This window comes from Lissotriton vulgaris, chromosome 2_1 (assembly GCF_964263255.1).
Source record: "Lissotriton vulgaris chromosome 2_1, aLisVul1.2, whole genome shotgun sequence".
NCBI lineage: Eukaryota > Metazoa > Chordata > Amphibia > Caudata > Salamandridae > Lissotriton > Lissotriton vulgaris.
The window spans coordinates 944,663,590-944,685,391 of record NC_141687.1 but is presented as its reverse complement, the minus strand read 5'-3'; the positions used below and the strand labels follow the sequence as shown (position 1 = coordinate 944,685,391).

The 21,802-nt window shown below is 48.0% G+C and overlaps 1 protein-coding gene across 4 annotated transcripts in view; it reads left to right on the top strand.

The window, feature by feature from the left end:
- The window catches only part of LOC147731446 (uncharacterized), a 170,003-nt gene extending 148,667 nt beyond the window's left edge, over positions 1-21,336 (top strand). For all 4 annotated transcript variants that reach the window (XM_086956486.1, XM_086956488.1, XM_086956489.1 and 1 more), the window contains 3 exons: positions 12,697-12,905; positions 18,162-18,368; positions 20,396-21,336. In XM_086956486.1, coding sequence (XP_086812612.1) covers positions 12,697-12,905; positions 18,162-18,368; positions 20,396-20,701 — 722 coding nt within the window. In that variant the 3' untranslated portion in view covers positions 20,702-21,336. The remainder of the gene's footprint in view (positions 1-12,696; positions 12,906-18,161; positions 18,369-20,395) is intronic.
- The last annotated feature ends 466 nt before the right edge of the window (positions 21,337-21,802 follow it).

The window sequence follows — 21,802 nt, the reverse complement described above, 5'->3', positions numbered from 1 at the left end:
TGGGATGCTGGGGTGGGTGGGGGGAGATCGGACTTCATGAGGTTACTGATGCATGGAATGTGTTTGCATATATTGATGTGGTGTGGAGCCTGGCGCTTCTGGTGCGGGTATGATATTATGCTTTGGCCCGATTGGGCGCCTTCTTCTTTGTTGTCGATGTACTCATGGCTGCGGTAAATTCGACTGCGCGATTGACATGCCTTTCATGGAATGTTCGGGGGTTGAACGATGCTCGGAAATGCAGGAATGTTGTCGCCTACCTGAATAGACACCATGTACAAGTAGCTCTGCTACAAGAGACACACTTGCCCGTGCGCAGGGACGCCCCGTTTGGACAGAAATGGGCGGGTACCCGCGCTTTCTCCTCTTATTCGTCTTATGCCAGAGGTGTGGCGATTCTTGTCGCCCGTGGTGTACCCTTCCTTCGCATGGGTGAGGTGGCGGATAAAGAGGGAAGATATGTTTTGTTGTGGGGGAGAGTGGGACATGACACCTATCTATTTGTCTCAATGTATGCACCGAATGTTGACTCACCTGTTTTTTTTTCCACACTGTGGGGCAAAATCGTTTCCATTGGTGCACGGCATGTCATTTGGGGAGGTGATTTTAATCTGGCCCTAGTGCCCTCACTAGATAGGGCAGATGGGGTTAACTCTTACAAGCCCCGAGCTAGGGAGGTTTTAGAAGGAGTGATGGAGGAGGGTGGACTATTGGATGCCTGGCGACAGATACATCCCCACGGGCGGGAGGGCACGCACTTTACACATCACACCGGGACCTGGGCGCGCTTGGATTATTTTTTGGTAACCCGGGACGTCACTGGGGGCCTGTTGGTGGTCGACCATCTGCCTACAACCTATTCGGATCACAGCCCCGTTAGACTACAGTTCCGTACTCCTGGGTGGGATAGTCCGAGACCGCAGTGGAGGCTGAGCCCAGATACGCTCCTTGACGAGCTTTTTCGTACAGAGTTGGGGGAGGAGATCAGGGACTTCTTCCCTAGAAACAAGGGTTCAGTAGAATCAGTGGAACACATATGGGAGGCATTCAAAGTAACTATTCGGGGCTTCTGCATTTCCAAGAGCCATGGGGTCCTGCGGGATATTCTGCGTACCATTACCACATTGGAAAGTGAGTTGCGTGCTCTAGAGCTCCGAATGGTGGCGAGTGATGACCCACACCTACAGGCGTCCTTTAGGGACACACTATCCAAGTATGAGGAGGAGGCTGCCAGGGAGGCGAAATACCGGGGCAAACACTGGGTGGCCCGGAAATACTGCGAGGGGGATAGGCCTGGCAAGGTGCTAGCCTCACTCACGCATGCGCCACGAGAGCACAATACCATATTAGAACTTACTGATGAAACTGGCACTGTCACTAGGGAATCGGATGAGATACTGACTACATTCACGGCACATTACTCTACACTATACACTTCCAAGGCAGAAGCGGATGCTCCATATGCTGACTATTTGAATGACGTGGCGCTCTGCTGGCTCAGCGATGGCGATAGGGAGTTCCTGGCGGCGCCTTTTGAACTCGAGGAAGTTCGCGAGGCCATTATGTCCCTACAGAATGGGAAGGCTCCAGGGCTCGATGGCATCCCAGCCGAATTCTACAAAGCTTATATTGATATTATGGCACCCGTGCTTAATGAAGTCTTTACTGAATCGTTGGCTGACGGCAAGCTGCCTCGATCTATGCGCGAAGTGGTTATCACCTCCCTTCTGAAACCTGGCAAGGCCCCTACTTCCTGCGACTCTTACCGCCCACTTTCCCTTCTAAATTGTGATGTGAAGATCCTTGCTAAAGTACTCGCCACGAGACTCTCACTGCTAATGACTAGAATCGTCCTGCCCGACCAATCTGGCTTCGTGGCTGGCAGATCTACTTCCCATAACTTACGCACCCTGTTTTCCCTGCTACGCTCTGTCCACCCTGATATCCCAGTGGCGGCTGTGTTCCTTGACGCCACCAAGGCGTTCGACTCCGTCGAGTGGCCCTACCTCTTCTCGGTTCTGGGACGCATGGGGTTCCCTAAACTGTTCTTGGCCTGGGTACGCCTCCTCTACACGGACCCCACGGCGAGAGTGCTGATCAATGGGAAGCTATCGTCACCTATCAGTCTTACAAGAGGTACTCGCCAGGGGTGCCCGCTCTCACCCCTATTATTTGCTATTGCGGTCGAACCACTAGCATGCCGCCTGCGTCAATTACACCGTGAGGGAGCGATTCAATGCTTGCAGCGGCAAATCGATGTGTTCCTCTATGCGGATGACATCACACTGTATGTCAAGTACCCGGAGCTACACCTTAACCCCCTACTCCGTGAATTCGTCCTGTTCGGTGGACTATCAGGTGTTCATATTAACTGGACCAAATCACAATTTTTTCCCCTTACTGACGCGGTTAGTGCTTTCCCATTGGATTATCCGTTGGTGTGGTGCCAGGATGATCTGCGCTATTTGGGGATTCGTGTAGCACGGGATAAAGATGAGACACTTCGCTCCAATTATGGAGTGGCCATGACTAAACTGGCCGCTTCTGTCGACAGGTGGATCACGATGCCGCTCTCAATGGCTGGCAGAGCCTCCCTCATTAAAATGGTGATATTGCCCCGCTTTCTGTATTTTTTCCTCAATATCCCCTATTACCCAGGGGCTTTCTTTTTCAGGACACTCCGCGCCGAACTACGTAGACTCTTTTGGGGTGGCAAATCTCCCCGGCTAAAGTGGTCCACGTTGACCCTTCCCTACGACCAAGGCGGCTTCGACATCCCTGATTTCGAGGCGTACTACCTGTGCGCACAAGCGCATTTTGCCTACCATTGGATGGCTCCTACCCCCTTCATGCCACACATAGCAGTGGAGGATTGGATTGCACACCCACTTCCATTGAACGGTCTGATGCACTGTTCCGAGAATTCCATCTCTACGGCAAATACCTCGGTCTCCTGCACCCTGGACGCGTGGCGGCGACTCGCCCGGCGGCTCCTCTGCGCGCTGCCCTACTCTCCTAAGCTTCCTCTGGCCTATCATCCGAACCTTGCCTTGCTATCGGAAATGGGGTTCCGGCAGCTCTGTAGCAAACTTCACGTCTCCTTCTGGGGCGACCTGTTCCACAACGGACTTTTCAAAACAGCGGATCTTTTCTTCCACTCGCATGCCCCCACACCCCTTGAGCTGTTTTACTATATACGACTGCGCGCGGGGATGCGGGACATCCTTCCGGATTACCCTGCTGAACCAGCGACCTTGCCTCCGCTACACCACCTCCTGGAATCTCCAGATGGGGCCCATTTGGTCTCTGGGCTCTACTGCCAATATCGGGGAGCTGCTCCCTTACCGGTCTCTGCTGCCAGACTGCGCTGGTCGGCGGAACTTGACACAGAGGTCTCGGACGACCAATGGCAATACTGCTGCACATTGACTTCCCGCATCTCTGCCAGTTGCAGGTTGAAAATAATACATTATAAATACCTGCAGAGGGTCTACTACACGCCGGTCCGGAAATACAGATTCGGGCTAGCCGATAGTGATCGCTGTGAACGGTGTCGTGCAGACCACGCTGACTTTCTCCACCTAGCATGGTCCTGCCCCCAAGTTGCTGACTACTGGCGTCAGGTCATCGAGGCTGTTGTGCAGATGGTGGAAGAGGAAATTCCCGCTGATCCTTTGGTGACCATCCTTGGATACACAAAGCACATATCCAAGGCAAGCAGAAAATTCGTCGATATTGCATTCCTCCTAGCCAAGCGACGTGTCGCCTGCCGCTGGAGCAGAGGCAGAGCGCCCAAGTTCAAGGATTGGCTAACTGACTTAACATATTGCCAAGATCAGCACAACACCTTTTCTGAATTACTGCCTCTCACGAGTAGGCCCAGGAATGTTTGGGACCCACTGGTGCACTACTTGCTCAAACGCTCGGACGATGACGCAACGTCGGGCGATGGGCTCATTGCTTCTCAATCCCATTAGCAATTTTGCTCGCCTTATTACTACCTGGCTATACACGACGCATGCTGTTTTCCACTATCTATGGGACCCCTATGCCCCCTGCAGTCTCCTCACGGAACGTGTGGCACTAGCCTCCACGGCACCGCCCCCCCCGCCTCCCCTTCCTGCGGCCATCTTCTCCTTCCGACGAGCCACGAGATGTCCCCCCCTCCATCTGGAGAGTGCTGTCCTGCATACCACTGGCAGCCCTGCACTGCCACTCCACGGACTACCGATGCCTTAGGTCCTTGAACCCGGGACATTCACCGCCCCGCGCACTGGCGCCTAGCAGAACCACCACACTACACCACTACAACACGTTGTTATTGCACTGTAATACACCATCGCACATACGTAATCTCGTTGAGAAGTTGGGGTTTTCTCTTTTTCTTTTCCTTGTTCTACCCGTTACAAAAAATTAGGAGTGAGATTCTCTTCTTGCTCACACAAAACCTGTTCGACTGCAGCACATCCTTCCTTGGCCTGCCCCGCCGGACGGCGTTGTGAGAAGCTTTCTATCTGTGATATGCCGCCGGGCCCCCGGGATGCCGGCTACAAGGCTGTGTATTGTTGCTCCACTATTGCTGCCGGCCTCCGGGTTGTAGGCATCTCAAGCTGTGTATCCTTGTGTGCTCTTATCAATAAAGTAGTTTGAACACCAAAAAAAATAAAAAATAAATAAAAAAAAAAACCTTCTTCTTCCTATATTACACCCCTAAGAAAATTGCTAAATGGGGAACAGGGAAGGGAACAACATGTCCTCGTTGTGCACTATACGGGACGAATATTATACATATATTTGCCACTTGCAACACGCTGACTAAGCTGATTAATGACATCTCTGAATTTCTATCAGAAGTTTGTCAAACAAGAATTGAAATCTCAACGGAGGAAATCATGCTGGGGGTAGCAAATCGTGAATTACAGACAAATTCTCAGGGCTTAATATTCGTGGCCATGGCTATACTTCGACTTACTATTGCCTCAGCCTGGTTAGATCCTGATCCACCCGCATTTCAACAATGGAGGTCTAGGCTATTAGCCACTTGTAGCCTGGAAGTTGCAATTTATAAAAACAAAGGTGCTAAAAAAAGATTAATGGGCATGCGGATTTGGTCACCAATGTTATTGTGGATCCAGAGACCTACATGATTGTATTTTGTGTATATAGTATTATCTTCATCTTTATTTCTTTTTATCCTTATGGTAAAGTATATCATACTGGATTAATTTCTGTTGTATGTATATATAAGCTGTTTATTTATCTATTTTTGACATGTTCTTGGTCAGGGAAAGGGGGGGTGGGGAGGGTGGGAATGCATTTATTATGTAAAAATTGTCAATAAAAAGATTTTTTTTTTTTTAAAAGGACCAGTCCAAGTCTAAAGGTCGGTTCCTCTCCTGTTCCAGGTGCGTAAGGCGGTCCTGAGGTAGATCGTCATCACACTTTGGGCAAGTCCAAGACTGCTCAGAAGTACAAGACTCTTGATCAAATCCTAAAACATGTCCTGGTGCAACCCAAGTGTCCGGGGCAATCTGCAACTCCAATACAGATCAAAGAGTTCAACATGGCATCTTGGGACTTTTTGGATCCCTTCTGGCTCCCTCTGGTGCGCCTGCGGGCCACACAGAGCTGAAAAGTCCTCCATCTGGGATACTGCCGGCGGGTCTGCTCTCAGCGCCAGTTGACCTTCTGTTCCTGCCACCAGACCTACACAAGCAACTTTGCCGATTCCACATCTGGCTCCAGAGCCCACGCCAGTTACTGGATCATCAACACCGGTGCCGACTCTGTCAACGCTAGAGAATGCAGCACATCTTATTGTGCTCCCTGACTCCAAGTCAGCACCACCTTGCATGCTCAGAGTCCATTGAGCTGTAGCTTTTGCCCGCTCCATCTGAGCAGTTTAGCATAACTTGTTTGGTACAAATCTGATAAGGAGTCTGACGAGGGCAATACATTTGTTTAACCCTACCTAGAAGAACACTGGTATGAGGACCTGCAGGATGCTAGTTGCCTAGACATTTTGTCCCAATGAAGGCCTAGGCTCATCCCCAGGCCCTGCAACTAAGGATAGTGCCTCCTTCACTATGGTCATGTGGGGGGTGGCCAAAGTTCTCGACTTCAGTTCTCCACCTTGGAGGTTAAAACCAATGTGCTGACCAAAGTTCTTGAGCCAAGACAAACCAATACTGAGCCCCTGTAAACTTTTAATGAGGCCCTTACCAGCACTCCCTCATGGTCCTCGGTTAAATTCTGTTCTGGTCCCCATGTAAATCAACAAATTGTGCGGTACCATCATCCTGCCCCCAGCAAACCCTCTTATTTTGATTCAGCACCCCTCCGCTGAGTGCTTAGTGGTGCAAGCCTCCACCAGTTGGACAAGCCTGAATGCCTTCCTGACTACTTCGCTGTATAGGGAATCTAATCTAAAAAAGTGAACATCTTTGGGAAGAGGGTGTTTTCTTTCATAAGTTTGGCTCTCCAGCCGGTCAATGCCAGTTGCCTTTTGGGCCCATATTCTCACACTCTCTGGGATTCTGTTGCTTAGGTCCTTCCAGGTGTTTCGGAAGACGTTCATCCTGTACTGACACAGGCTACACAAGTGGTCTATGATGCCGCTAAATTACAATCCATTGTGGCTGTATACCATGGGTCTCATTGGGTGCCATCTGTCGCCATGCTTGGCTCACATTGGGAGTTGTCCAGTTGTCCCTTATGGGCATGCCCTTTGATGAAACTCTCCTTTTTGAGGATAAAGTAAAGTCTGCTCTGGAGCACTTCAAGAAAGCAGGGCCACAGTGCACTGTTTGGACATGTTGTCTCCTCTACGCCAACCACATCTGTCTTTTCAATTCTTCTGGGGCTCTGGCAGGGGGGGCCCTTTATGGACAGTTAGTTCAGCCTCATCTGGGTTCCCAACTGTTTTGTGGCCAAGGGCATGGCACACACTGACCCGCATGGTCATGGTCAATGTGCCAGTCACCCCACCATTTCCCCCGTAGTTCCACTTGCCTAACCCCTTTAGAATGCCCTTTGTAGAGCAAGGACAACCGGTTGAAGGCAGGATCCAATGATTTTTACCATGCTGGAAGGCGATAACTTTGGACAGAGAGATTCTGCAAATTGCCTGCGATGGGTATTCACTACCCTTCCTGGCCACCCTGCTGCACATTCCACTGTCCTCAGAACACATGATGGAGGTCCATCTGCCCATCTTACGAAGGAATTTCAAGCCTTTCAGTAGTGGGTTGTGGTTGCTAATCCCGCTACTTCCTGGTGCCGAAGAAAAACTGAAGCCTCCGTCCTAATATCGACCTGCACACTCTCAACACCTTTCTCGGGAAGGACAAATTCAAGATGCTCATCTTGGCCCAGGTCTTGTCTATTCCTGACCCAGGGAACTGAATAGAAGTATTGGACCTGCAGGTGTCTTATTTACACATCCCCATCCTGCAGGCCCACAATCCCTATCTGCCGTTCATAGTGAGATAGCAGCTTTTTCAGTTCACTGTAGTCCACCTTGGTCTCTCCAGCACAGCTCGGGTATTCACAAAAGTGAGGCAGTGATGGCAGTACATCTTCGGAGGTCATGGGCCCAAGTCTTTCCCTACTTTGATGACTAGCTACTGGAGGGGGGCTTACCCCAGCCAATTGCTACCCACCTACAGACCACAGCAAACCGCTGGACATCTTTAGGGTTCAATATCAATGTGTCAAAGTCACACCTGGTTCCTTATCAAAGGCTATCTTGCATTTCGGCCGTTCTGAACACAGTCCGGTTTAGTGCCTTTTCCCCCAGAGAGTAGAGTCCAGGAGATTCAGGCTATTGTCCTGATCTTTCAGCCTTGGCCGAGGATTTTAATGACGTTGACTCTGGATCTGCTGAGACTGATGGCTTCCTGCATCCTGCTGGTGACATACTCCAGATGGCATATGTAGACTCAGCAGTAGGATCTGAAGTCTCAGTGTGGCCAACATCAATGGGACCTATCCAGTCACTTGGAGGAGACTGCAAAAGACATGCGGTGGTGGTTGCACAACTGCAATTGAGTCAGCAGCAGACACCTCTCCCTACCCCACCCAGAGCTGACGGTGATTTACAATCACATCATAGCCACTTGGGAGAGCTGGAGATCAGAGGCCCGGATCCACATCAACCTTCTGAAAGAGAGCCATCCACTAGGCTTTTAAAGCCTTCCTACCATCCATCAGGGGAAGGCTGGTGAAGGTCCTCATGTACAAGACCACTGCAATCTGATACCGTAACAAACAGGGTTGGGTGGGATTGTGGAGCCTGTGCCAGGAGGTGTTCTACCTCTGGAAATGGCTGGACCATCAAAGAATCTTCCTGACTGTGACCCACCTGGTTTGATCTTTGAATACCAGGGTGGACAAACTCGGCCATTGACACCTAGCAGATCACCAGTTGCAACCACACACAGAGTTGTCAAAAGTTCTCATCCACTCTTGGGGAGAGTCTTGGGCTCAATCTGCTTGTCACTGCAGAGAATGCGCAATGTCAGCAGTTCTGTGGGTTGGAGTTCCCAAGATATCTCTCACTGAGACACGTTCTGCCTATGAAGGGACTCAGGAATTTTGTATGCCTTCCCGCCGATACCTATACGGCCCTGAGTTCAGAAGAAGATGAGAAACAAACCGGCCCAATTCATCCTAGTAGCCCTGGGTTGGGCATGGAGAGTTCAGTATTCAGAGCTCCCGGGCATGAGCATCTGTCCTTACATCAGGCTACTCCTCCGGGAGGATCAGCTGTCACAGCAATGGAGCAGGGTCTTATACACAGGCCTCCGCAATTTCCACTTTCATTCCTGGGGATTGAGTGGCAACAGCTGTACACATTTGACCTCCCTCACGAAGTGGATGATGTCATCTTAGCAGCCAGGCGTCCCTAGACAAAAACTGTATACACCTGTTGCTGGGACAGTTTTGTGGTTTGGTGAGGCACACAACAGATTGACCCCCTCCAGGCCAAGTCATCTGATGTTCTTTTGTTTGTTCTCGCCCCTCTCACAGCAAGACTTTGGTTAAAGGCAACCTTTCGGCTCTTTTGGCCTTTTTACGGCTATGGGAACAGCCCTCATTATTTACATCACTTGTTGTGATGTATTTTTTTCAAAGGACCCCAGCATTTGCTCCCTCCTGCTCCCTTCATTATGCCATGGTAGGATCTTAACCGGTTTCTTGCATATTTGGTGTGCACTCTCTTTCAGCCACTGTATAGCCTCCTTTGCTGCTTCTCACACGCAAGACAGTGTTTCTAGTTGCCATAACATCCGCACCTAAGATGAGTGAGCTCCACGCTCTTGGTGTCACCCCTCCATACACAACCTTCTTCCCAGACTCACTAGTTCTGCAGAATTTGACATTGTTCTTTTTAAAAGTAGTGGTGTCATTCCACGTCAGTCAAACCATCACCTTGTTGGCATCCTATTCTCTGCCTCACCCCTCTAAGGAGAAGGGAGACTCCATCGCCTAACCTCAAAAGAGTGTTAAGCTTTTACATCATCATACCACAGAACGCCAAGTAGATGATCAGCTTTTTGTGGGGCTGGCTGGCAGGAACGAAAAAGGGCAAAGCTGTGCATAAACGGACCATCTCTCCCTGTATTGTGGTTTGTATTGAGATCTGCTACACATTGACCAAGAAGCTGCCCCTGCAAGGGTTAAGGGCTCATACCACCAGAGCCTAGGCTTCTAACACTGAGTAGCATGCTAGGTTCCTGTCAGGCGGCTACATGGGCATCCCTCTATACGTTCATGAAGCATTACTGTCTGGACAGCCAGGTTCTCTGAGAGGGGCATTTTCCCACTTGGTTTCAAGGGGCTTTTTACCTCGAGTCAAACTCGCCAATCCAACTGCAAATAGGTATTGTGTTTGCTCTTTCTGGTAGAGACGTCATCTAACCACAGATTTCTCACTGCCTCTCCCTCCCCCACCCCCAATCTCCCCGTTCTGAGAATTGGTCTCTATCCATTAAAAAAGGTCCCAAGTCTAGGACTCTTAACAGTGCATTTAATTTTGGAGCTCTGCGTCCGCAGGCGCGGACAGCCTCAAAAGAATTGACATCAGCATGAGGGGGTGGCGCTTATATATTGCCTCCGCACGCCATTACCAGAGCAGAATGGCATCAGTGTGGAGCCACACGGCACCTTCTGACTGCTCACAGAGGTACTGCTCAAACATTTCCAGATCCATTCTGACGCCTGAGGAAGTATTCAAAAGGTGAGGAATCTGTGGTTGATAGTGCCTACCAGAAAAAGCGTTACTTAAGGTAAGTAACCTGTTCAGTTACACCACTGTGTGCTTATTTTACGTAAGTCAGACGTTGGCTTTGTCAATGCTTGATGAATATGCTTCCTGCCAATGGATGTCCACAGACTGAGAGCCCACCTATTCTATGCCACATGACTCCTCTCCTTTAAACAGCATCTAGCACCTAGTGATGTTTCATTTCTTAATTGTGCCCCATACAATCATTATTTATTCATTCATATAGTCATTCATTCAAATCAATGAAGAAGCACAGTGTGCACTGTGTCCAGAATGGAGTCCCCAACCACCATTGACTTACTCGCTGACACAACTTGAGGAGCTGAGAACTAAGGACAAAAGCTAGGATCCAGAATTTGTCAAAACATTGTACAGCAGTTCATTCACAAACCGTTCCTACTGGATCACTGTGAATGTGGTATTTCTCCCAACGCACCCAAACCCACTGATGTATTCTCTCAAGATATTTACATTGATTTCATTGAGTTCTACTCTATAATTTCCTAAAATTGAGTTTGAAGAAATCACAATTCTAAAACTATCACTTTACTTGTTGGATATTCATGTCCGATACACATACGTGTGAAAATGTAGAGACTATTTTATTTTCTGATGCCAATTTCTGAATTAAAATCCAGGTGTTATCTCCAAGCCTCAAAAATCATTGGCAGAGTTCATAAAGCCCATTCACAACTATAGGCCTTATCTATAAGGCCTTGCAACACTTTTGCACTTCCGTTGTGTCACTTTTTGTGACACACCAGCGGCGTAAAAAATGCGCCACTTTGCGCCCTATTTACCAAGTGATGCATCTAGGTAGCTGCATCACTTTGTACACCCTTGCGCCACATTATACCAGCGTCTGGTATAATGTATGAGGGTTGGGCGTTACCGCGCAAAAAGCCATGTAGAATTGGCGCATTGAAATCTATAAGATTTCAGTGCGCCACTTCTAGGACGCTACTGCATCAATATCTTATGCCTACCTCACACCAGGCGTAAGACTGATGCAGGCCCTTTCACATGGAGCAAGCCCCATTGCTGGAGTTGTTCTGTTTTCAGACTCTCCCCAGCAATGCGTCACTTTTGCGCCTACGTATACGTCAGAAATACCGACATATCTGTAACTCCTTACGACATGGAGCGCCATACATTAAATATGGCACATCCATCCTGTCTCAAGGAGGGCACAGTGAAAACTGTTGCATCGCTGTTTTCACGCAGTGATGCAACCGTTTTCATAAAGAAGGCCCTATGTGTTATTAGAGGCCGATCTTTTCTCAGCTGTATCTGTAAGCACCATCAACTTACCTGGGAGTGCCATTCAAACAACATACCTGCAAGGGTTGCCCTGAGACCTCCAAGTGGTCTACTGTTTGAGCTATGCTCTGGTCACACACTTTCAGCATAGACAAAGAGTTCATTTCAGGGGCTTTTGTTTTCTGTAGTCTACACTGTGCAATAGTAAACCAAGCAAAATGTCGTCGAATGTACCTTTTAGTGCTTAATAGTTGCATATTCTGTATAATCCAGAAGATCTTTATGTAGCACAAGGACAGTCTGTATGTGCACGGCTAAATACCTGCTGCCCTGAGCTCGCCCAGGGAAGCTGGCAGCATGCACGATTGATAGGATTTATTACAACCTTGACAATGGCTTGAAACCCAGTAGTCTTCCAGGTTTATGTAATGCTGGAAAATCCCAGGGTTTCTACTGCTGGAAATGTGAAAAAGAACCATAAAAAGGACATATGAGTGGGATGGATACATTGTCCTGTGTGATGCCATTCCGAGGTTCTGGTGACATTTACAAATCCCTTGGCCTGCATCCTTACGGTTTATCGGATCACCTGACCTCTTTGATGTCTTTGATGATATAGGATCGTGACACAGGGTAGTCGATTGTATTTGATCTACGCTTTGTAACTTTTAATTTAGCATTTTGTTTGTGGCTTCCAGCTTAATGTCTTAGTACTGCCCTCTCTTGCTGCCATTGGTTTTAACACATTTTATAAACACTGCATGTAATAATTGCCTGTCTTCGTTCTCCAGCTAATGGAACCTCTCTGTCCTCTACAGCTATCTTTGTTCAGAACTTTCCCTCTAAATTAACCACTTCATTGCCGAAGCCACTATAGGTGATGCGTATGGCAGTTCCATGGCTATAAATGTGTTTACCTTCTAAACTCAATTATTTCGTATTTTCTTATGTGATCTGCCCCCTTTTCCTTGCCCACTTTTGTTGTGCACGCAAAGCTTCGAAGTTAGGACATTTGAGGAAGTAAAACATCCAAATTGTAGCCACCTCCACAGGACATGTCATTTTCTCTGTCACTGTGCGGGTGAGATTAGAAATGCCATCCCATGCATCTTTGGCGTATGTCACCTTCGTTGTTCTCTGTCCCCCAGCTGACGGGCGGCCCACCATCCTCCTGCTGTTCAACGCCGGGCCACTGGACATCACTTGGGCCAAGCACAGCGAGGGGGTCCATGCCATCATAGAGTGTTTCTTCCCAGCCCAAGCTGCCGGCGTTGCCATAGCCAACTTGCTGCTGAACATGGAGATGGCTAGCCCTGCGGGCAGGCTCCCTGCCACCTGGCCAGCTGGCATGGACCAGGTACTGTATTAAGGACATATATATTTTTGGTGTTGTGGAAAACTGCATTATTTGTCATAAGTAGTCACATGGCCGTCAAAATTTGAGGCATTAATGGGCTTATATTGCTGTCAGGAGGGACAAAGTAAAAGGAGTAGAAGAAATGGATGGGGATGTTGGTTGGTCTGTTCTGTTCTGCCGGGGACTATTTGGGTTTTTGTTGTGGAGTTGTGTAATGGTATTTTGAGAGTCTTGGGGGTCTATTTGTGAGTCTGTTGGAGGTTATGTAGGTGATATGTATGTAGGGGTCTGTATGAGGTTTTGGTAGTGGCTCTGTGTGGTTCTTCTAGCTGATTATCAGATGGTCTGAGGTTACATGTGAGGGTTCGGAGGTTTGCGTTTGAGTATGTTGGTACTGTGTGAGGGTCTTTTGAGAGCTTTGTGAAGGTTTGGCTGAGGTCTGTCTGCGATTTAGTTAGCTTTGTAAGTGTTTTGGGGGTAGTCCTGTATGAGGGTGTTGTGGGTACATTGTGCGAGTCTGCTGAAGGTTATTTCTATGCCTGAAGGAGGCTCTCGATCAAAGATTGGAAGGTGAAAAGGTCTGTAAAGGCCACTACTTGAGCTCCAGATGACAAAGCAACTCCTCCCAGTCGAGTAGACGGTACACATGAAAGGTGCCAAGTGTCCCCCGAATAGGGCTTCAGTTAGGGAGAAACTCCACAAAGGGTAAAAATAACTCTCTGGCAGTCTTGTAACTCCTGATTGAAAATAAATATTAATAAAGAAATGGAAAGAAATAGCAGATGTAAAATAGAGCATGGACTGAAGAAGGTTCGTCCCTCCGTGAGCCCGTGCCTCCTCCCAGCTGACCCGCCCACGCTCCGCCCCCCTCCACTATCCATTTATGACAGATGTCCCAACGCGCAGCGTCCACGCGCTGCGGCCGTGCCGAAGGTGCGCCAAAGGTAAGCCCATCTACGCCCGTCCGCGCCTGGACTGCGCCCAGCGCCAGAGCCCCTGGCCCCCGCAAATTCCCAGCTCCCCCGCATAACATACGACGCCGCAACCCTCACGGCCCTCAACCCCGGCCGTCCACCAAACTGCCACCAAGCTGCACCAGGACACATCCATGGACCCTTCACATGCCACTCCTGCAAGTTCGACTGCACCAAGACACACACCACATCCACAAACACCAAAGAGAGATCCGACACTAACCACCTAAATTGCATCCTGCTCAACACCCGCTCGGTCCACAGACACGCCATCGACCTTTGGAATCTACTAGACACCATTGCTCCGGACGTCGCCTTCCTGACAGAAACCTGGATGAATGCCTCGTCAGCTCCAGACATCACCATAGCCATCCCGGAAGGCTGCAAGATCATCCGAAAAGACCGCACCAACCAAACAGGAGGAGGCATCGCCATCGTCCATAAGAACTCCATCCGCATCTCAACCTACTCAGACATCAACCTTGCTATAGCCGAACACCTCCACTTCCAGATCCACACCGACCCCAAGACCACACTCAGAGGCACACTCCTCTACAGGCCACCAGAACCCCGTGCACAATTCAGTGAAGACATCACTGACTTCATCACCCCACACGCCCTCCCCTCCGAGGACTACATTCTACTGGGAGACCTCAATTTCCACCTGGAAAAGAGCAACGACAGCAACACCACCACCCTTCTGGTCAATCTAGCCAACCTTGGACTCAAACAGCTAGTAAACACCCCCACCCACAACGCTGGACATACACTCGAACCTATCTTCACCTCCAGCAAACACATCTCATTCAATCACACCACAGCTCTCCATTGGACGGACCACAGCTGCGTTCACTTTACTTACAAAAAGACCACAATCCACAACCACCCTCAGCCTACTCTGCGAAGAAACTGGAAAAAAATCACAATCGACCAGATCTCCACATCGCTTCTTCAAAACTCCCCTGCCTATACGTCGAACCCTAACCAAGCAGCCATTAACCTCACACAATGGCTAACCAACAGCGCCGACAACCTAGCACCCGTGAAAAAACGTCAAATCAAGCTAGGCAGCAAAAACGCCCCCTGGTTCAACGATGACCTTAAGAAATCCAAGAAACTCTGTCGCTCCCTTGAGAAAGCCTGGAAAAAAGACCCAAACACTAGCACCAGGGACGCCTTCAAAAACGCCACCCGTTTACACCACCAACTGATCCGGACTGCCAAGAAATCCGCATTCAAAGACAGACTAGACAACAACGCCCACAACAGCAAGGAACTATTCAACATCGTCAAAGAGTTTACCAACCCCACCGCCAACTCCAACGACATCACTCCCTCTCAAATCCTTTGCGACTCCCTAGCTTCATTCTTCCACGACAAAATCGCAAACATCCACAACAGCTTCGACAACCAATCCGGAAACCAACCCACCCAACCTACTTCTGAACATAAACCCCCTTTGAACATCCTTTACCACTGGAACCCAATTTCCACTGAGGACACCATTCGCCTGATGAACTCCATCCACTCTGGATCCCCCACAGACCCATGTCCCCACCACATCTTCAACAAAGCTGACTCCATCATAGCACCCCACCTCCGAGACGTCATCAACTGCTCCCTCAACTCCGCCACCTTCCCGGAAAGCTGGAAACACGCGGAACTCAGCGCCCTTCTGAAAAAACCCACAGCAGACCCCACCGATCTCAAAAACTACCGCCCCATCTCGCTCCTACCTTTCCCGGCCAAAGTCATCGAGAAAGCCGTCAACAACCAGCTCGCCGCCTTCCTCGAAACCCACAAATCCCTCGACTCCTCACAGTCCGGCTTCCGAGCCAAACACAGTACTGAGACCGCACTCATCGCAGCAACAGATGACATTCGAACACTACTGGACAATGGAGACACAGTCGCCCTCATCCTCCTCGACCTCTCCGCAGCCTTCGACACAGTCTGCCACAGCACCCTTATACAACGCCTCAACAACATCGGAATCCAAGGAAAAGCACTGGACTGGATCACCTTGTTCCTGGCCGGAAGAACTCATAGAGTCCGCCTCCCACTGTTTAAGTCAGAAGCCACTGAAGTCATCTGCGGCGTGCCACAAGGATCTTCACTCAGCCCCACCCTCTTCAACGTATACATGAGCCCCCTCGCGACCATCGCACGCCAACACAACCTCAACATCATCTCCTACGCTGATGACACTCAACTGATCCTCTCACTCACCAAAGACCCTAACACCGCCAAAAACAACCTACATGAAGGAATGAAAGAAGTAGCTGAGTGGATAAATCACAGCCGTCTTAAACTAAATTCAGACAAAACAGAAGTCCTCATCTTAGGTACTTCCCCCTCCGCCTGGGACGACTCTTGGTGGCCAGCGGCTCTTGGAAAAGCACCCACCCCAACGGACCACGCACGGAACCTGGGCGTCATCCTGGACTCCTCCCTCTCGATGACCAGACAAGTCAACGCCGTTTCATCATCCTGCTTCAACATTCTTCGCATGCTCAAAAAAACATTTCGCTGGATCCCCACCGAAACTAGGAAAACGGTCACCCACGCATTGGTTACAAGACTCCTGGACTACGGAAACACCCTATACGCCGGTACCACCGCAAAACTTCAGAAAAAACTCCAACGCATCCAAAACGCTGCAGCAAGACTCATACTAGACATCCCGCGCAAAAACCACATTTCCAGTCACCTGAAACACCTCCACTGGCTCCCTGTCAATAAGAGGATAACGTTTTGTTTCCTCACCTACGCACACAAAGCACTCTATGAACTTGGACCCGAATGCCTCAACACGCGACTTTCCTTCTACACCCCCCCCCCCGCCAACTACGCTCTTCCAACCAAGCCCTCGCTGCTGTTCCACTCATCAACAAAACCACCATGGGAGGAAGATCCTTCTCCTACCTAGCGGCTAAAACCTGGAACTCCCTTCCCATTCACCTCCGCCTTACTCAAAACCACCTAGCCTTCAGAAAGCAACTTAAAACCTGGATATTCGACAAGTAATTCCCCACCCCTCCTCAAGCGCCTTGAGACCCTCTGGGTATGTAGTGCGCTATATAAATTATTTGACTTGACTTGACTTGACAAGTACACTCACCTTTCCAGTGGATCAGTAATTGCAGATGGCCCTGCAAACTTCCAAGAATCAGAAATTACTTGACCTTTATATTCTGGTTGCTCTTGTACCTTAACTGGAGGAAGTTCAGACCCAAGCCATCTTAACAGAAGCAATATTTTCACAGGAACATGTAGCTTCACTTAAGTTGAATGAAAAACAGAAAGAATCTTTAAAGTGCAAGACATCTTAAACCAAAAGTGCACACGGTTGATATGAGGAGTTTTAAAGTGGGCTAAAAGAGAGGTGTTTGATCCTTAACTGGCAGTGTAAGGGCAGAAAGAAAACAAGAAGAACGTCTGATTTTCTCTTTTTTAATCTTCATTTAACATCATATTCCTTCATCTGGACCTTAAGGTATCATAACGTTTAGAAACAAGTTGCCTATCCTCTGTAACTGATTCAAATCATCAGTAGTCCTTGAAGATGAAAGAAAACTATTCATTGCAGTCAAAAGGAAAGTGAAACCTTTTTGGTTCTATGAGTTGGATTATTAAAAGAAAATTCTGCAGCTGTTTAATAGGAAGCCCAGCTATCCTGGGGGCCATACATTGTGTGCATCATGTGATAATCTGTTGGGATCATGTGAACGTTTGATGCTTGCTTTTTAAGGAAGATTGGGCTGTGTACTTTTCTGCACATTGTGGTTTCGGCCTTTTTTTAGGGCAATTAATTTGCCTAAAGGTCGTCTGTCGGTAGATTTGTTCTCTCTTGAATGCATGTACAACAGCATCTTTTCTCACTTTTTTCTCCATACCTGTTCATAGTTGCATGCTTGCTGGGTCATGGCTTCAGCATTCTCTGCCATACACGCACAACATCGAAATATGTTCCACATATGTCAAACTTCAAGCACACACTTTATATCCATCCAAATTCTTGAATGTAGTTCATTAGCATCCTGTCTTTCCTTTTGTCTTCAAGCACATGCTTGGGCACATTAACAAAACAAGATAAGAGCACAACTCTGTGCTTAGCGTGTGACATCAAACCCCTATCCATGTAAGCCGTGTGACAGAAACTCCTTCATCCATATGCGTACCTGTCGGAAAATGTGCCTCAACAACTTGTCAGTGGTATGAACGATACATAAAAGTAACTACAAAATAAACTTTACAGTTTTGACTCTTCTGCAATTTCTAGGTACCAGCGATGGAAAACTACACTATGGAGGGACGGACGTACCGTTACTATGGCGATCATCCACCCCTGTATCCATTTGGTTATGGACTCTCCTACACCACTTTCCATTACAGTAACCTGGTACTTTCCACCACATCCCTACCCATTTGTGGCCATTTAAGCATTTCTGTGGAGGTGGAGAATTCTGGGAAACGCGACAGTGATGAGGTAAGTAGATCAATTCCTTCTCTTAAATGTTCTCACACCTCAAACAAGTATCAGCTCACCCTGTTCCTCACAACCGTCAGGGAAACTGGGCGGGGCAAAAGAACCCCTCAACTTGCGTGCAAGGGCACAACTTGTAGGAAATGTCCCATCTGACAAATAGAAATAAGTAGATCTCAAGTCACTTACAAGAGTTCTTAAAGGATGAATGGATGTTTGTTCCCACAAATAATGCAGAATAACAAATTTAACAACTGCTAGGTTCGTTGAGTGTCTTTGTGACATATGGCTGGTTTTAATAGGGTGCGGTGTGATATTCAGTAGATCATTTCCCATTAAATAAATAAATCCAGTATTTGTAAAGCGCAAATTAATCACCCCTAAGGGCCTCAAGGTGCTGAGGGCTGTCGGGGCGAGGGGGGTGGGGGGATTAAGTGAGCTATTGCCCAGAGTCACATGATGCTGAGGTGATGCCGGGGAATTGAACCTTGAGCCAACACTCCAGAGGTAGCCACTCTGGCCACTGAAACACACTTCTACTCCACTGATAGTCTTCCATAAGTGGAGTGACATCATTCAGTAGCCTGCTTTAAGCATTTTGACAGTAGTATGACATCACCTGATAAGCTACCCAGCAAATCACAATCCAAACTATTAAAAAAATATTGGCCCCACTCATTCTGCAGAACAGGCTGCTCATAATGCTGTTATATGAGGCTAGTGGCATCACGTCTTTGAGTGACAGAGATTGTTTTTTCACTGCTATGACATAACGGTACTCAATCCTTCATGTTTATTTCTATGTTTAAAACAGCAGACTTTAAAAAGCCTCTTTACAATAGTGGATGGATTTTGAATCCATACACCACATAAAATAGTAGATGGGCAATTGTGAATAAAGTGGATGTGTTTCCGACAGACATTACAGAAAATGCGAGCTTCACTCTTGTTGTCTATTTGATGTCACTCAGAACGCCCTCGGTGAAAAACAATCCCATTTTTCATAATCACCCATCTATAATTCGATATGTTATTTATAGATAGCACATTACCCTATTTCTCCTTGTAAGTTTATACCACAAGGTGTAACAAGAACCTCTAGAGCTTTCAGTTGCAATCTACCAGCCGATCCCTCATGTGAAGCCCACCCACAATGCAGCAACTTGTCACAACAAGTCTGCCCTTAATAACACATAAAGGAGTTCCATGGTAAAGAGGAAAGTTTTGTATAAACTTCATAGCTGGAGTGAACTACCAACAGTCAGGAATCTTTAGATCTGAACGAAAGAGCCCGTAAGTGGTTCCTAAAAGAGCACGTGCTATGTTTCCCTGATGTATAATGGGAGGAAATTTACAAAAGAGCCTCGAAGTTGTTTCCCTGAGCGCTTTGTCTTCCTCAGTTTTGGAGATTAGATAAGTGTCGAAAGCAGCACGGCCAGAAGAGTTGGCACAGTTTAAAATGTTTAAGTAAAAAAGTGGTGCAGGTGAATGTCAAGCAGTATGCACAATGATTAGAAAGCCACTCACCTTAGAACTGGGCAAGTGCTGGGTTAGCATTGCCTCTAACTTATGTAGGTCATGAAGGGAGACATTGTTTACAAGCATGTTGCCTTTACAAAACAATTTTTACAACGCAAAATACATCACAACGCATTCCCCAAAGTAATGTGTTGTAAGGGCACGCATTGTAAATGCATACATTGTATTGTGTCCTATTCGGCCATGAAGAATTTTTGCATTAGCATTTTGAACTTCATTTAAGTGAGATAGCAGGTATTTGGAGACATTGTGGTACGCTCTGTACGCTGTCATGGTCATTGTGCTGGAATTTTGATATCAGTTGCCTTTCTGTTATAAAAATGTATGTGTTGTCACATCATCGAATAGTCTTCCTTACTCCTAACAACAGGATATTGTCATCGCTTTCACTCTGCCCTAGTACGACAGTTGCCTCAGCGGGGTTTTTTGCAGTTGGGTCACACTACGGAATCAAAATGTTCTTCATCATTGTCTTCCTCTCCCCAATGCAGGTGGTCCAGCTATACCTCAGATGGGCAGAGGCTTCCGTTCCCGTCCCTCGGTGGCAGCTAGTTGGCACTAGTCGCATCCTGATTCCTGCTGGCCGCTCGGTGACTGCCATCTTTGAGGTGACCTCCAAGCAGCGGGCTGTGTGGACGGACCAGTGGGTCCTGGAGCCTGGCGGCTTCTCTGTTTTTGCTGGTGGACAGCAGCCTTTCCAAGAGACCAAAGCAGATTCCAACATCCTCCAGGCAGATTTCATGGTGACCGGGGAAGCTCGGCCATTGATATTGTGCACAGAACAATGTTTTAGGTGAACGAACACACTCTGTATAACCAGAAAGGTCCTGGACGACTCAAAAATGAAGGAAGCGATGAGGTCTTTCTACAGAAGAGTAATGTGTTGCAGTTTGTGTTTATGGCTTGTGCAATAAGATTTGAATGGATATCCGAGATTGGTGTCCCAAACTGGAAGCCGTGATGGGCTGTCCCGGTGCCTCTGCTATGGTAAAGCCTACAAAGCCTAAGAGATTAAGACTACCAGCCTGCCATCCATGGAAATGAGCTCCACAGTGCGATCAGGCACAAGACCGGAGGCAGCCTTGCATTGGAGCAAACATACCATTGACCTCAACTCATAGGAGCAGGAAGAGCCTCTGCTGAAAAATGTGACTATCTGGGGGTCATTTTACAACATTATTTTCCAATGGTTTTGGCTAAAGGCTACGTATTTCACTGGCAGTGGGCAAAGAAAATATAATTCAATATTCTAATACTTCAGCCAAATATTTTGTTTAAACACATTGTTCTGACTAACCTCATAGCAATATCTACTATGTTTTATGCTCTGTCCAGAAAGAACCCTATTAAATGTGAGCTCTTTAGGATTAGCTGAGGCTGGTGAAACATGTGAAATAAGTATCTTGCAACATTACAATTTCAATCACCCATACATATGCATCATGTCTGTTCATTTGGGGGTTGAAAACACCTATCATGCACAGGTGTATTCTATGCCGTACAAGCTGCTGTATCTTGGTGGACTGCACCTCCTTCACTTTTGAGTGGACCACACAAACTTACTACCGTAGTTCTATTGCTTATTCCCCCAGGTTGTGGCATCTCTCCTTCAAAGTGCACCTCATAGATCCAATAAGCTGGTGCAGGTGCTTTATGCCACTGTGTGCCTCTCTGCTTCTGAGATGATCACATAAATCTACTACCTTGGGGTCTGTGGGTTATTCCAGGCTCGGTCTTCCCCACTCTTGTATAGCGCACTCGGTCCTAGTACTGTGGTATCAGGATTTATGGCACAGGCCAGCGTCTTCTTGTTTAGATGAACCCCGTACTACTCCTAAGAGTTTAGCCTCAGTCCTGGTCCCCTCAATCCACTGCTCCAGTCCCTACTACTACAACAA